General features: G+C 44.8%; 1 protein-coding gene across 1 annotated transcript in view; it reads left to right on the forward strand.

The window, feature by feature from the left end:
* Window positions 1-12,522: 12,522 nt before the first annotated feature.
* Window positions 12,523-13,721, forward strand: part of LOC144161467 (uncharacterized) — a 34,369-nt gene continuing 33,170 nt past the window's right edge. The window contains exon 1 of the mRNA XM_077692121.1: window positions 12,523-12,745. Within this exon, the coding sequence (XP_077548247.1) occupies window positions 12,694-12,745 (52 nt within the window). The 5' untranslated portion in view covers window positions 12,523-12,693. The remainder of the gene's footprint in view (window positions 12,746-13,721) is intronic.

Consider the following 13,721-nt stretch of genomic DNA (forward strand, 5'->3'; position numbering starts at 1 on the left):
AGTTTCACCTATGTAGGATGCGTTGCAATCCTTGCATGGAATTTTGTAGGCAACTCCGGGGAATCTTGATTTTTCTAAAGGGTCCTTCACGCATACCAGCTTCGGCTTAAGCCTGTTCGTTGGCACGTGTGCAATTTTAATGCCATATGTGCCAAACACCCTTGCAAGAGCTTCACTGATGCCTTGCGTGTAGGGGACGGCAGTGCGTTTTTGCCTGTCTTCTTGAGGAACCCTTTCGGAGGAGCAACTGAAGCCCGCAATTGTTGCGTCCTCACAAGCTTTGAAAGGTAGCCGTTGCTGCGAAGGTCCTTCCTTACCACGGCTAGCTCTTGCTTGCGTAGACCAGGCTCAGAGCAGATTCGTGATGCGCGTGAGAAGAGTGCAGCGGTGGCGGAGCGTTTTTGACCTATAGTCGAACCCCAGGTATCTACCCGTGTGGGTCGGCTTTCGATAGACACTGGTTGTAAATCCTTTGGCCGACCGTATCAGAAGTACGTCGAGGAAGGCGATCTGTCCATTATTTTCCTGTTCCATGGTAAACTGGATGCTTGGAACACAAGAGTTTATCTTGAATAAAACGAACACAAAAGGAAGAGGGGGTAACACGACACACTGCTGTGTCGTGTTGTGTGTCGTGTTACCCCCTCTTCCTTTTGTGTTCGTTTTATTCAAGCTGATTCCCACCGAAGATGTACCAACTAGCACAGACCAGAGCCATTTTACAAGAGTTTAGATGCTCAATTAAAGGCATTACGTCTCGGCGGTGGATCACACAAAAACAGTCGTCTACGTAGCAGACAAAAATCTTGGGGCCGTCTTGTACAAGCATAGCACAGAATTTTCTAGAGCCTCTAAGGCAATATTCGCACTGACTGCTGAAACGGAAGCTCCCATCACTGTTCCAAACCGCTGCTTGTAACATTGTACATTGAAAACAAAACGTGTTCTGCAGGCCAAATTCCAGGCAAAATTCGCGGTCCGGAGTTGCAAGGATCTACTCGAGAACGATGTATCTCGGCCTTCATGGTCGACAATTGAGACGCAAGACTTATATCGTCTCCTGGAATTTGGCCTGCAGAACACATATTTTGTTTTCAGCGGACACTATTACAAGCAGCGGTTTCGAACAGCGATGGGAGCTTCCATTTCAGTAGTCTGTGCGAATATTGCCTTAGAGGCTATAGAAAATTCTGCGCTATGCTCGTACAAGAGGGCCCCAAGATCTTTGTCTGCTACGTAGACGACTGTTTTTGTGTGATCCACCGCCGACACGTAATGCCTTTATTTGAGCATTTAAACTCTTGTGTTCCAAGCATCCAGTTCACCACGGAACAAGAAAATAATGGACAGATCGCCTTCCTCGACATACTTGTGAGATGGTCGGCCAAAGGATTTACAACCAGTGTGTATCGAAAGCCGACCCACACGGGTATACCTGGGGTTCGACTCTGCGCATCCATAGGCCAAAAACGCTCTGTCGCCGCTGCACTCTTCTCACGCGCATCACGAATCTGCTCTGAGCCTGGTCTGTGCAAGCAAGAGCTAGCCGTGGTAAGGAAGGACCTTCGCAGCAACGGCTACCCTTCAAAGCTTGTGAGGACGCAACAATTGCAGGCTTCAGTGTCCTCCCCCGAAAGGGTTCCTGAAGAATACAGGCAAAACCGCGCTGCCGTCCCCTACACGCAAGGCATCAGTGAAGCTCTTGCCAGGGTGTTTGGCACATATGGCGTTAAAATTGCACACGTGCCAACGAACAGGCTTAATCAGAAGCTGGTATGCGTGAAAGACCCTTTAGAAAAATCAAGATTCCCAGAGTTGCCTACAAAATTCCATGCAAGGATTGCAACGCATCCTACATAGGTAAAATCGAGATCATGACGGAATCCTGTCTGGCCGGAAGGGTACATTAGGAACGAAAAAGAGACGCCGACCAGTCCAAACAAAACGTACTGACGTTTCGGCTTCCAGCACGGAAGCCTTGTTCACAATAAATGCATCACCAGAAGTGGGTCGTTTAAGTGGGCTTGAATAATGGCTGCAAAGAGCGTGCGTAGATCGGGTTTAGATTTCAGTCGTTACGATTGACCGTGTTAGATGTGGTCTGAATGATTAGCGATTCCAGATGTAGCCGTGATGCGGTCACTTTTTCTGTAGCGGCGATTCTTGCATTGTCCCAATCAATTTTGTGGTCATTCACGACGACGTGTTCGGCTAAAGCATTGTTGCGGATGCTTTTATTCTTTACGTGACGTGCATGCTGCTGCAGACGATTCTTATAATTTCCTGATTCCCTGATATACACGCCGCTGCAGTCTGCACAAGGTATCTCGTATACCACACCGGGGAAGCGCTCCTTGGGCAAGCGGTCCTTGACTCTCACGAGCTCATGGCGCATCTTTTTGGCTGGAACGTGGGCCACCTGTCGAAGTTCCTGCACCAAGTTATGGCTCCGCTTGTCGGTAAAGGGACCACTCACGTTCGTAATTCTTTCGATTTTGTCGAGAAGACTCGCAACACCGTGATCGAGAAAGACGACTTGATGGTGTCCTTCGACGTGAAGTCCCTTTTCACGAGCATTCCGATTGACCTGGCTGTCAACGTATGCACCGCTGCTCTCGAGGCTGATGAGACGTTGCCCGGGAGATCACCGATGGATGTGCCAGAACTACGCAGGCTTCTAGATTTTTGCCTGAACAATATGTACTTCGTCTTTATGGGCCATTTTTACAAGCAAAGGCAGAGGACTCCAATGGGTACCGCTATTTCGGTCACGGCGGCGAACCTGACCATGGAAGCGCTGGAAGCACGCGTGCTAGCCTCCTTTGCCCCTCAACCAAAAGTGTTCTTGCGTTATGTCGACGATTGTTTCTGCGTCGTTCAGAAAAACGCGGCGAACAGCTTGCTGGCCCACCTCAACAGTATGGAACGTGCCATTCAGTTCACGTCAGAAGAGGAGGCCGATGGCAAACTTCCCTTCCTGGACGTCCTCGTGTCTCAGCAGGGCCAGAGGCTACGTTTCAGCGTATACCGCAAGGAAACGCACACAGGCCGCTACCTGAACTTCAACTCCGTGCACCCCGCTTCCCACAAGAGGGCTGTTGTTAGCACGCTACTGCAGCGTGCGAAAAGATTGTGCTCGAAGCCCGAGGATGCGGCGATGGACACGGCAAAGGGGTGGGACGACCTGGCTAGCTGCGGTTACCCGAGGCACTTTATAAATGCAACGGAAAGCCAACTGACCCGACGGGGACAACTGGATGTGCCTCCTGCCCCGATGAAGCGAGCTCCTGTGCCCTACTTTCAAGGAACAAGTGAATGTTTGGCACGTGTCCTACGGGAATATGACGTGCAGGTGGCCCACGTTCCAGCCAAAAAGATGCGCCATGAGCTCGTGAGAGTCAAGGACCGCTTGCCCAAGGAGCGCTTCCCCGGTGTGGTATACGAGATACCTTGTGCAGACTGCAGCGGCGTGTATATCGGGGAATCAGGAAATTATAAGAATCGTCTGCAGCAGCATGCACGTCACGCAAAGAATAAAAGCATCCGCAACAATGCTTTAGCCAAACACGCCGTCGTGAGTGACCACAAGATTGATTGGGACAATGCAAGAATCGTCGCTACAGAAAAAGTGACCGCATCACGGCTACATGTGGAATCACTAATTATTCAGACCACATCTAACACAGTCCATCGTAACGACTGAAATCTAAACCCGATCTACGCACGCTCTTTGCAGCCATTATTCAAGCCCACTTAAACGACCCACTTCTGGTGATGCATTTATTGTGAACAAGGCTTCCGTGCTGGAAGCCGAAACGTCAGTACGTTTTGTTTGGACTGGTCGGCGTCTCTATTTCGTTCCTAATCCTACGTAGGTGAAACTGGAAATTTTTAAAAGAATTCAATAGCACCAGAACGATGTCAAAAAAAGGCAATGCAAGCTGAAATGCCTTGGCGGATCATCACCTGGCTACTGACCACGTCATCGATTTGGATTCCGCAACTATAATCACATCAGAGAAGCGCCTGTCGACACGACTACTTTTAGAATCAGTGCATATTCAACCAACTAAAAGCGTGATTAACCGGTCGCGGGGTAATCTCCCCGAGATATACATGCACACTCTGCGCCACCGAACCTATAAATAATCGCGACCTTTCACCCCGTTTCATTGTGATGAAGGGACCAGTAGGGGCCCCAAAACGTCTTTATTTGTTTATTTGTTTTTGACCAGGCGAGTGCCTGCTTGTATTTCATCAATAACTCACCCTCCCCTGACGAGTTTTCGTCGAACCTTGGACTCTGTTAGGTGTCAGTGGGTTTACACAGCCAACTTGTGGGGACGCACATAAGCTCTTAACAAATGAGCTGCGTGGTGGCTATGCACTAGCCATGGTTTTTATTAGTTGCCTTGATGAATATGATCTTCTGTCGCAGTGTTTTAGGTAGCTCACTCGCACATTATTCCTTTGTTTTTAGGACATTGTGGAGTGTCCAATGATTTTTTGTTCTATTTCTGATTTTTATTGCAACTGTAAATATATCAGGAGTCCCGTAATGAGTTTCTGGCAGTAATAGAGCACTAATGTGTGCATGAAGGCAGCCTAAATAAAAAAATTGGCTGCCTTGCTTTTGCTTAGAGGGGCCATGCAGACAACACACAAGTTTCGTTCATTCGACAGATTGCCTCGTTAGAATCATACTGACACCATTTTTAACGCGCACTTCACCCGAATAAGCTATATAATTAGGAAAAAGGGAATGGCCATGCGACCCACTTGCTCATTTCCCACAGCAGTATCTATGATGTCATATGTCCCCAGCTGTACGATTGGCTGAGGCCAGCAAAAGCAAACGCAAATGGGGCAGGCCTTATAAACATGCCGAATGAGCTATTTGCGCTTAAATGTAATGCATATTCATTTTACAGCCGTAAAAATGGTGCAGTAAACAATGAAAGTTACGAAAATACGCGTAAACATACAAGTATCGATGTGCACTGTTGTTGGTACGGCGTGCACTATGCTTGTTTTAGCTGGACAGCACTACGCCGCTTTGGAGTTGGCTTGCACGGCACTGGCCGATTGGAATAGGCGATGTTGTCTTACGTGACCCTGTTTGTCGAGGATACCCCATGTTTCACAAAACCATTACTTTCTACAGTAACGAAAACAAGCCAGGTGCAGACGCAATCAAAAACAAAGCAATGGCAAACAACGGTTCGTGGATGAGTATGGTAGCTCCACCTGGGAGGACTGATGGCTAGCAAGGCTGCAGACCCGAGTGACGCAGTAGTTTGTTTGATTACACGCACTTATGGCTTCATTGCTGACATCCCAAAAACACACGATATGGTGGCAGAATCAGACTTTTAACCTAAATTAATTTCTCAGTGAATGCAGCATCATTTGCTGCCGGTCAAGTGGTGGGGGCACTTATAAAACAGGAAATATGTCGAACGAAACGAAATTCTATGTTGTCCCAATGGCCCCTTTAATGCACTGTATTGTATTTTTGGTTGCTGTAGTGATGTCACCATGAAGGAACCGCAGTAGACAAAGTTAATGTCAGCGCTTTACCATGCATTTTTTTGTGTTTGATGGAAACAAATATAATACTCTAACCAAGGACTTTATCCAAAGCGTTCCCCGTTTCGGAACCTACTTGGCTCCGTCATTAGAACTGTCTATGTTTGACCAAGAGTAATACAGTCTACGCCAGTTACAACGGACCCTCTGAATCCAGAAAAAAACGTCCGCTGTAGCCGAAGTATGCAGTATCCGACGGGGGGGGGGGGGGTGGCTATGAGCCCCACAGTGGGTACTTTGACTGATATTGCATGCATAGTACATACACTTTGTTCTTTCTACATGCCTGCAGCACCTCTGCACAGTGTTCGCGCGAGGGCAAAGAATCGCGTAAACACCGTTTCCAAAACTTAGCACCGGCACTTCGAAAAGGCCTAGCGCATGTGGTCAAGCGTGTAAAGACGCAAGATGAGCTGAGCAAATAACGCAAGAATATAACTAGGCGCAATTAAAAACCAGCTATAAAACATCAGTCGTGCCCATCACCATTGGCGAGGCTCTTTTAAATCCCCTCACGACGAGGCAGGTTTTCCCGACACCGTTCGTCAAACAAATCGGATCGCTGCCTGACGTTCCCTCAAGGCAGATTCCACATTTTTAGCGATTTTATTCTCGTCATTGAAACAGATGTAATGAAATAATCTGATGACGGTCAGCTGTAAAATCGAAAGTTAGACCAGTTGAACTGCGCACGGTTACCGGCAGATTGCACACAATGGATGGGGAAAAACCCCTACTTGAGGCATTTCTTACCTTTTTCACCGAACGGAACGGGAACGGTGCATGCGTGGGAATAATAAAAGCCGAACTTCACTGAACCCGAGTTTTTTATTACATAAAAAAACTGACGAGTATTCGAGTATTCGATTGCCCTGTGTTCAATCTCACCGGAGTCGCGTTTATCCGCAGCGGCCTTGTTCTTGACGATACAGCGGACACTGTGCTTAGGCCTGTACTTCTGGCGATGTCACCCTGTTTTTCCTCGTGTTCAACAGCGTTAATTACGATTAATTTACCCGACAGTGAAATCAGCTACCCTGCCGCTCATGCCGCTGGTCGCACAAAAAAAAAAAGCCACTGGCTTGGCTTGGCTGCGCCAACGACCCGGCTGCCAGCAATGTTGCCAGACATAATAGTTTTCCTGCGAAAATAAATGAAAAAGCACACCGGGCGCCGTCCCCGCGGAAGTCCGCTATAAACGTTCAGTCGAAACAATTTTCGCCTAAAATTTAGTCTGTTGTAGCCGATAGTCTGCTCTAGCCTGGTCCGTTGTGAGCGGAGTGGACTCGATTTAAAATGCATGGGTACCAGACAAACCAACAGAAATGGTCTGTTGTAACCGAAAGTCCGTTGTTGCCGGATCCACTGTAACGAGCGCAGACCGTAGTTCTACATATAAACAATTTTTTTGTTTGCTGCAGCGGATCAGAGGCTAGGGCACAAATAGGGGGTAGGACAGCTAGATATCTGTTCATCTTTCGCCGGCTTGCTTGGGTGTGACAACTGTATCTAGTTGTCAATTCCAATTTGTTGTGGTCAGTTTTTCTTAACTAAATTGTAGCTTTTTTAAAGTATATGGTATGTTTTTGTGGGCCTAAAGGGTTGCCTCATTGCATGTTTGGCCTATGTAGCGTTGAAAGCGGATATTTTGCTTCAAAGTGGAATGTCGGCCTAGCATCATGGTCCTTTGGTTGCTGCTCACTTTCATTCATGCCATTATTTTTTATATTATCACTTAAAATTAAAAGTTAACCAATCTGCTGTCATTTTAATTTTGTCACCTGCTTTATACTTTCTTTTTTTTCAACTGTCTGTAAGGAGTGACAATTCATCTTTTTATGATACCAAGGCATCGGACTGTGCTAGTTGGTACATGTTTGAATGGATGAAAAACCAGCGGAAAACACAGTGTACGGAAGAGAACGACGGGATAAGCTTGTCCCGTTGTTCTCTTTTAACTCTGTCCTGTGTTTACCGCTGATTTTTCATCCATTCAATTTTCATGAATTTGTTGAACAGTGATCAGTTTAAGTGCTCAAGCAATTTTTGGCTTGAAGGTTCCCTGTAGCATTTATATAAGTGCTCTCTGCTCTTTTTTTACCCAAGACTTAATGAGATTGTCTTTTGTAGACATGAAGTTGAAATAAATATTTGTTTGCATTGCTTTGCATATTTTGAAAGAATTGCTTGCTCACTTTCTTTCAACCCTGTTTCTTAATCCTGCTTAAAGCATTTTTCCATGTTTATTTTTTTTCAGAACCAGGAAGGGTGCTCATCCTCGGTTCTTGCTGAAGCACCAGTATCTGTACTTCACACGTGAGCTTTGAACACGCAGTAATTATGGTATGAAACATTTTACCAGTATTAGCTTGCTTTGTAGATGTCAAAGCTCTTGACAGTGTAGTACATTGTCTGGTGTAGTGCACAATCTCTCTATAACAGCACCCGCTGGGTGCTGTTGTAGAGAATAATTTTGTGGCTATAATACTTGAGATTATTTTAAAATGTACATCAAATACTAGTAAGAATAGCTCTCTAAATTGGTGGCCATTTTCCTGGTGGAGGCAGAAAGTGAAAATGCCCATGTGTGGAGATTTAAGTCCACAATAAATATCCCAAAGTTGCCAAAGCTAATCCAGAGCCCTCCTCGTGGTGCACTTGATATCCCATGTGCAGCTTTGTGTAAAAACAGCCAGAAATGTATGATCAATTTAAATTGATTTTAATGTTTCTAAATGCAAGTATTCTAAGTTTAAGCTGCCTTATTTAGTAAAATATTTTCTAACAATTGCATAGCTACCAAAGGTTTACAGAAAAGCTTCCATTGGTTATGCACCTTCTCAGCGAAACAAAAATGTCATTAAGAAAAGCAGAAAAAACCTAACTATGGAAAGTAGCTACACTAAAGCTACTAATAAAAAGATGCTAAACGTTTTATCGATAATATTGCTGATTTTACTTCTAGTCAACTCTAAAAAGGGCTATAGACGAGTTTGATGGTTCCCATGACGCACCTCGTAATACTAGACGAAACTAATGGGCACTGGCTGTTGGCTTTTCATTTGCAGCATCGAAAAATGACCCCACATCCACCAGCAGGGACATAATGCAAGGCACCATGCACAAGCTAGACTCATGATAAAATACTGCTATAACAACAATGTCATCACATTTCAACCAGGGAACTCATATGCATTGTTCTGTGATGTTTACAGTTCTTGGTATTGCTATGTGGGGTCATTTTTCATGAAGCAAAAAGAATAATGTAAAATAAAATAAGTGGCAGTGGGGACCCAACTTTTATGGGTAGAATAAAGCCACAGTAAGTAGGGAAGTATACATATTGTATTTGGTCTGCCTTAATATTGAGCTTTTCTGTTCAGCTCAAGAATAAGGCACTAAACATTGCGAGTAGCTACCGTGATTGGAAGTTTGATGCAATGCTGAGAAGCCAAGGGTTTTAAGGTTCGAAGAACTTTTGTGCAGTTGATCTGTTGCACGCCTACTTGCTTTCACTGCATAACACGTTTATGCTGTGCAGTGAAGCTCGAAGGATGTGCGCTGCAGTTTAGCAAAATGAACATAAAATTGAATTTTTAACACCGTTTCGAATAATCAACATCCTCTAATGATACAACTTCTGTACTGCGATTTGGCTGTAATATTAGACTTTATAAATGGATGTCTCAAAAATCGGTGGGTCAAAAAGTTCAAGTAAATTATCAGCTGACATTGAGCTTTAATGGAATGTCTCATAGAACGGAGCTTGGAAAGCACGAATGTTTCATACCGTAATTGTGTGTCATACTGTGCCATATGTGACTGCACACCTGCAGCGCCATTTGTGAACCGAGGATGATGCACCCTTTTTGTACCCCTTTAGGTGGGTGCTTTTGCAGGAAAAGCTCCTACCTATGATATTTTGGGCAGAAAAGGGTGCTCCTGCGGCGAAAGAATCCAAGCACCCTAAAGGGTGTGCTTGGATTCTGGCGGTACTTGTCCGTGCTAAGCGCATGATATGGTTTGGACATTCCAAGCTCTAGCCCGCCGAACGCAAAGTAATGCCTTGACTCCAACGCGAGTGCTTTTATAACAACTTTGATGACACCACTGTTGAGAATCAGTTGAAACGGAGCAGGCGACGCACGTCGGTGTTATATTTTTCTTCGGCGTGCGGCCGCAGTGGCACGAGCCGCGCGATAAGCCATGTTGTGGCTATTTCAGTGTTGCCAAACGAAGAAATTGACAGCTAAACTTTTCAATGAACGCCGGCTATAGGTCAAAGATAAATGTTCTTTATAATTCAGACTGCTGTGTCCACCTCATTGCATTCGGAGGGAAGGAAGTTCATAATTGCTTGTATCTTAATATTTGGTATGTGCTTGGCTGTAAAGTTTTAAGGGAAGTTGCCAAAATGTTTATTAATAGACACCTCAATCATAGTTTATGGTTGTGAATTAGTTTTAGTCTCAGGATTCATGCACAGAATTTTGCAAACATTCTTGTTTCTTTTTTTGTGTTGCAACATTTACTGTCGATTGTAAAAGTTTGTTCGGAAAACGTGGTTTCATTCGGCTTGAGTCTCAAGATTTTTGACACAAAAGAAATTTTGCAATTTATGGTCAATAGAACTTATAAATGTGATTGTCTGCCTTTTAAAAAAGTTGTGACGACAAATACCAATACAAGTTCTCTACGGGTGCACATCACATGGGATATTGTTTTTGGAAGCTACCACCAGAAAACATGATTGCAATTGTAGTGGGGGTCCAGTTCTGTCTAGTTGTATCACTTGAATGCTAATGTGTAGTGAGCACACTGATAGCGGTTTTCAGTGGTCCCTCTAGTGCACCAATGTCACGTGCATGACATTGTGAAGTTCTATTATTTCTTCTTTTTTGGTTCAGACTACTACGTTTTTTTTGTGTGTGTCATGTCAAGTTAACCGATATTTCAAGATATCCGAGTTTGATGCCACGAGGGATCACTGTATATATAACTTAAAATTGTGCCATTAGTCATAAATTGCTGCATTTCATTTACTTACAGAGCCTCCAGACATACACCTGTCGCCATGAATTGCATTAGGACACCATGGTGATAGGTCGCAAGCCTCCAAGGCTATGGTGATGACATGCGCAACACCATGGTACTGCGCATGCCATCACCTTTAAATAACGGTGTGAGGATGCTCAACACCCTTTATTTAGGGTGTTGAGCGTCCTCACCACCCTTTAAGGGTGTTGAGCATCCTCAACACCTTTTTTTTGTTCTTACACCCTTTTTTCGTCCGTACACCCTTTTTTTGCGAAAACACCTTTTAAAGGTGTTAGCCATGGGACAAGGTTTTTACACCCTTTTCGGTCAAAAAGGGTGTAAAAAAGTTTAGTGTGTTCTGCTACATCCATTACGAGGACTCTGGCTCCAGCAGTTCGGATATGCCATTTGCTAACCCCGACCTCCGACCACGTCTTACGTGGCGGCCGCTGGGAAAAAAGACGTTCTACGTCTCCCGCGGTAGTCGAGGGGTGGCGCTAGTTCACTGGCCTCAGAGCACTTGTAAATATAAACCCCCCCGGTAAAGGTCGAGAGGGCAGCCGCTGCGGGGTAGCGCAATTGGTTGACGCACCGCACGCGTTATGCGGAGATGTGGGTTCGACTCCCGCTCCCGGAACAACGGCGGATTTTTTCTCGACTTATATTTTCGCCTATTTAGCACTGTATTAAAGGAACATGACAAACACACGTCATTCGGCACTATTAAATATCTCGGAAACAGCCGAATAGCACTGGCAATGACGACTGCAACCTTGATATGTGTCCTTACAGAGTCCCTCGTCCCGTATCGTTCTGTTCTGCTACATGCATTACGAGGACTCTGGCTCCAGCAGTTCGGGTATGCCAATTGCTAACCCCGACCTCCGACCACGTCTTACGTGGCGGCCGCTGGGAAAAAAGACGTTCTATGTCTCCCGCGGTAGTCGAGGGGTGGCGCTAGTTGACCGGCCTCAGAGCACTTGTAAATATAAACCCCTCCCGGTAATAGTCGAGAGGGGAGCCGCTGCGGGGTAGCGTAATTGGTTAACGCCCCGCACGCGTTATGCGGAGATGTGGGTTCGACTCCCGCTCCCGGAAAAACGGCGGATTTTTTCTCGACTTATATTTTCGCCTTTTTAGCACTGTATTAAAGAAACATGACAAACACACGTCATTCGGCACTATTAAATATCTCGGAAACAGCCGAATAGCACTGGCAATGACGACTGCAACCTTGATATGTTTCGTTACTGAGTCCCTCGTCCCGTATCTTTCTGTTCTGCTATAGATATATATATATATATATATATGTATATATATATATGTATATATATATATATATATATATATATATATATATATATATATATATATATATATATATATATATATATATATATATATATATATATGTATATATATATATATATATATATATATATATATATATATATGTATATATATATATATATATATATGTATATATACACAAAACGAACGTTTTTGATAAAGTTTCGGCCGCCGCACCGGCCTTCGTCAGATCTGATCAGACGAAGGCCGGCCCATCTGCCGAAACGTTATTCAAAGCGATCTTTTTTCCAAAGTTTTCGAAAACGTTTTCTGTATTTTTAACTAGATTCAAGGAATACCTTCTTTTGTACATGTACGTGTCTGTGTTTGCGCGTGCAAGCGTTTGAGAGCGGTTGTGTGTGTCCTTAAATAGCCCGCTACCTTAGGTTAACCCGAAAAGAATACAGGACAAGCAGTCTGATACACTGTCAAAACAAAGCTAACGCAGACTCTAGCTGTGATGGATTAGGACCATACTGGGTCTCTGAAAATTGCGTCGTGACCTTTTTGTCTCCACGAGAAACGTTGAATTCGCTATCGACCGTTGATAGATGGGAGAACTGTACTCTCGTCTATTCTTTGTATAGCGCGATTGGAAAGCTCCGAAAAACTGTCTTTTTAGCGATTACCTTTGCACTGAAATGTTAAGCGTGTTGGGACCCACAAGCTGCACCGTATCATAACGGTCTCGCTAGAACCGTGACGACTGCACTCACAATGAAGCTGCAATGCTTCCTCCTCCTGCTCTCAATGGTCATCAGTATCTTCGGTATGTATTCAATTTTTTGCAAGAACTTCCAAGGCATGAATAGCACTCCAATACTAGAAGCAACAGTAGCAAAGGGAGCCGCCTTGAAAAACATGAAGGTGGTTGAATGCTGGCCTAGCGGCAAAAACTTTGGAGGAGTGTGGTAGCTAACTTGTTGCCGGTTGCGTTGCTCGGGTGAAATAAACGATAAGCACTTGGTAATCGAAAAAGTGCATAGGTTTTTATATTTTCACATTCGTTCTTACAAGCTTATAGACATGTGTACAACACATTGTATCAAATCGTGATGAGGCAGTTCTAGGTACAAAAAGTCTGCTTACGTTTCTTGCGGAAACAAGGCTAGAAGAGGTTCTTTGAACCCTCTGACCAAAAACATTTTATATATCTGTAGATTTCCCCTCTCCCACCCCTGTCTTTCCCTTTCTTGTTCTCTCTATTTTCCGCTGTCACCCCACTGTATTCACCCCATCTGAAGTAGCAAGCCCTACCGTTAGTGGGGCTGACCTCTTCAGCTTTCATTAGAGGCGTTCTCTCTCTCTCTCTCAATGCATCAGCAGCAAACGCACCCGCAAGATTGGTTGTGCGCACAAAAATGCTCAGTGCTGTCCAGCTAAACAACGGTTATGGATTATCGCGTCACTCAAATTACCGGTGTGATACCCAGCAAGATGCTCGCATTCATGCCCATCACAGATTTATGGAGGTCCAGATTTCATGTGAAAACACGCCTCATGAATGCGCGCAGTTCCTCTCCCAAGTTTAATCACAATACTTTAAAAGAAACATGGTGCTTTCACATCAACCTTCAGATTACACGTGAATGCGATAAAGGGGTACCGTGGCCGAATTTGGCGCAACTTGTAGCTTGGGGGTTGCTTACCGGCATTATAACCTGTAAATGCTTCAACGTCCGCAGATATGCGCTCGCACATTCGTCCCAGCACCCTATGCAGTACAACATTTCGCTGACTTGCAG

The sequence above is a fragment of the Haemaphysalis longicornis genome, unplaced genomic scaffold (genome assembly GCF_048455015.1).
Source record: "Haemaphysalis longicornis isolate Haplotype H1 unplaced genomic scaffold, Haemaphysalis longicornis Haplotype H1 scaffold_115, whole genome shotgun sequence".
Taxonomy (NCBI): domain Eukaryota; kingdom Metazoa; phylum Arthropoda; class Arachnida; order Ixodida; family Ixodidae; genus Haemaphysalis; species Haemaphysalis longicornis.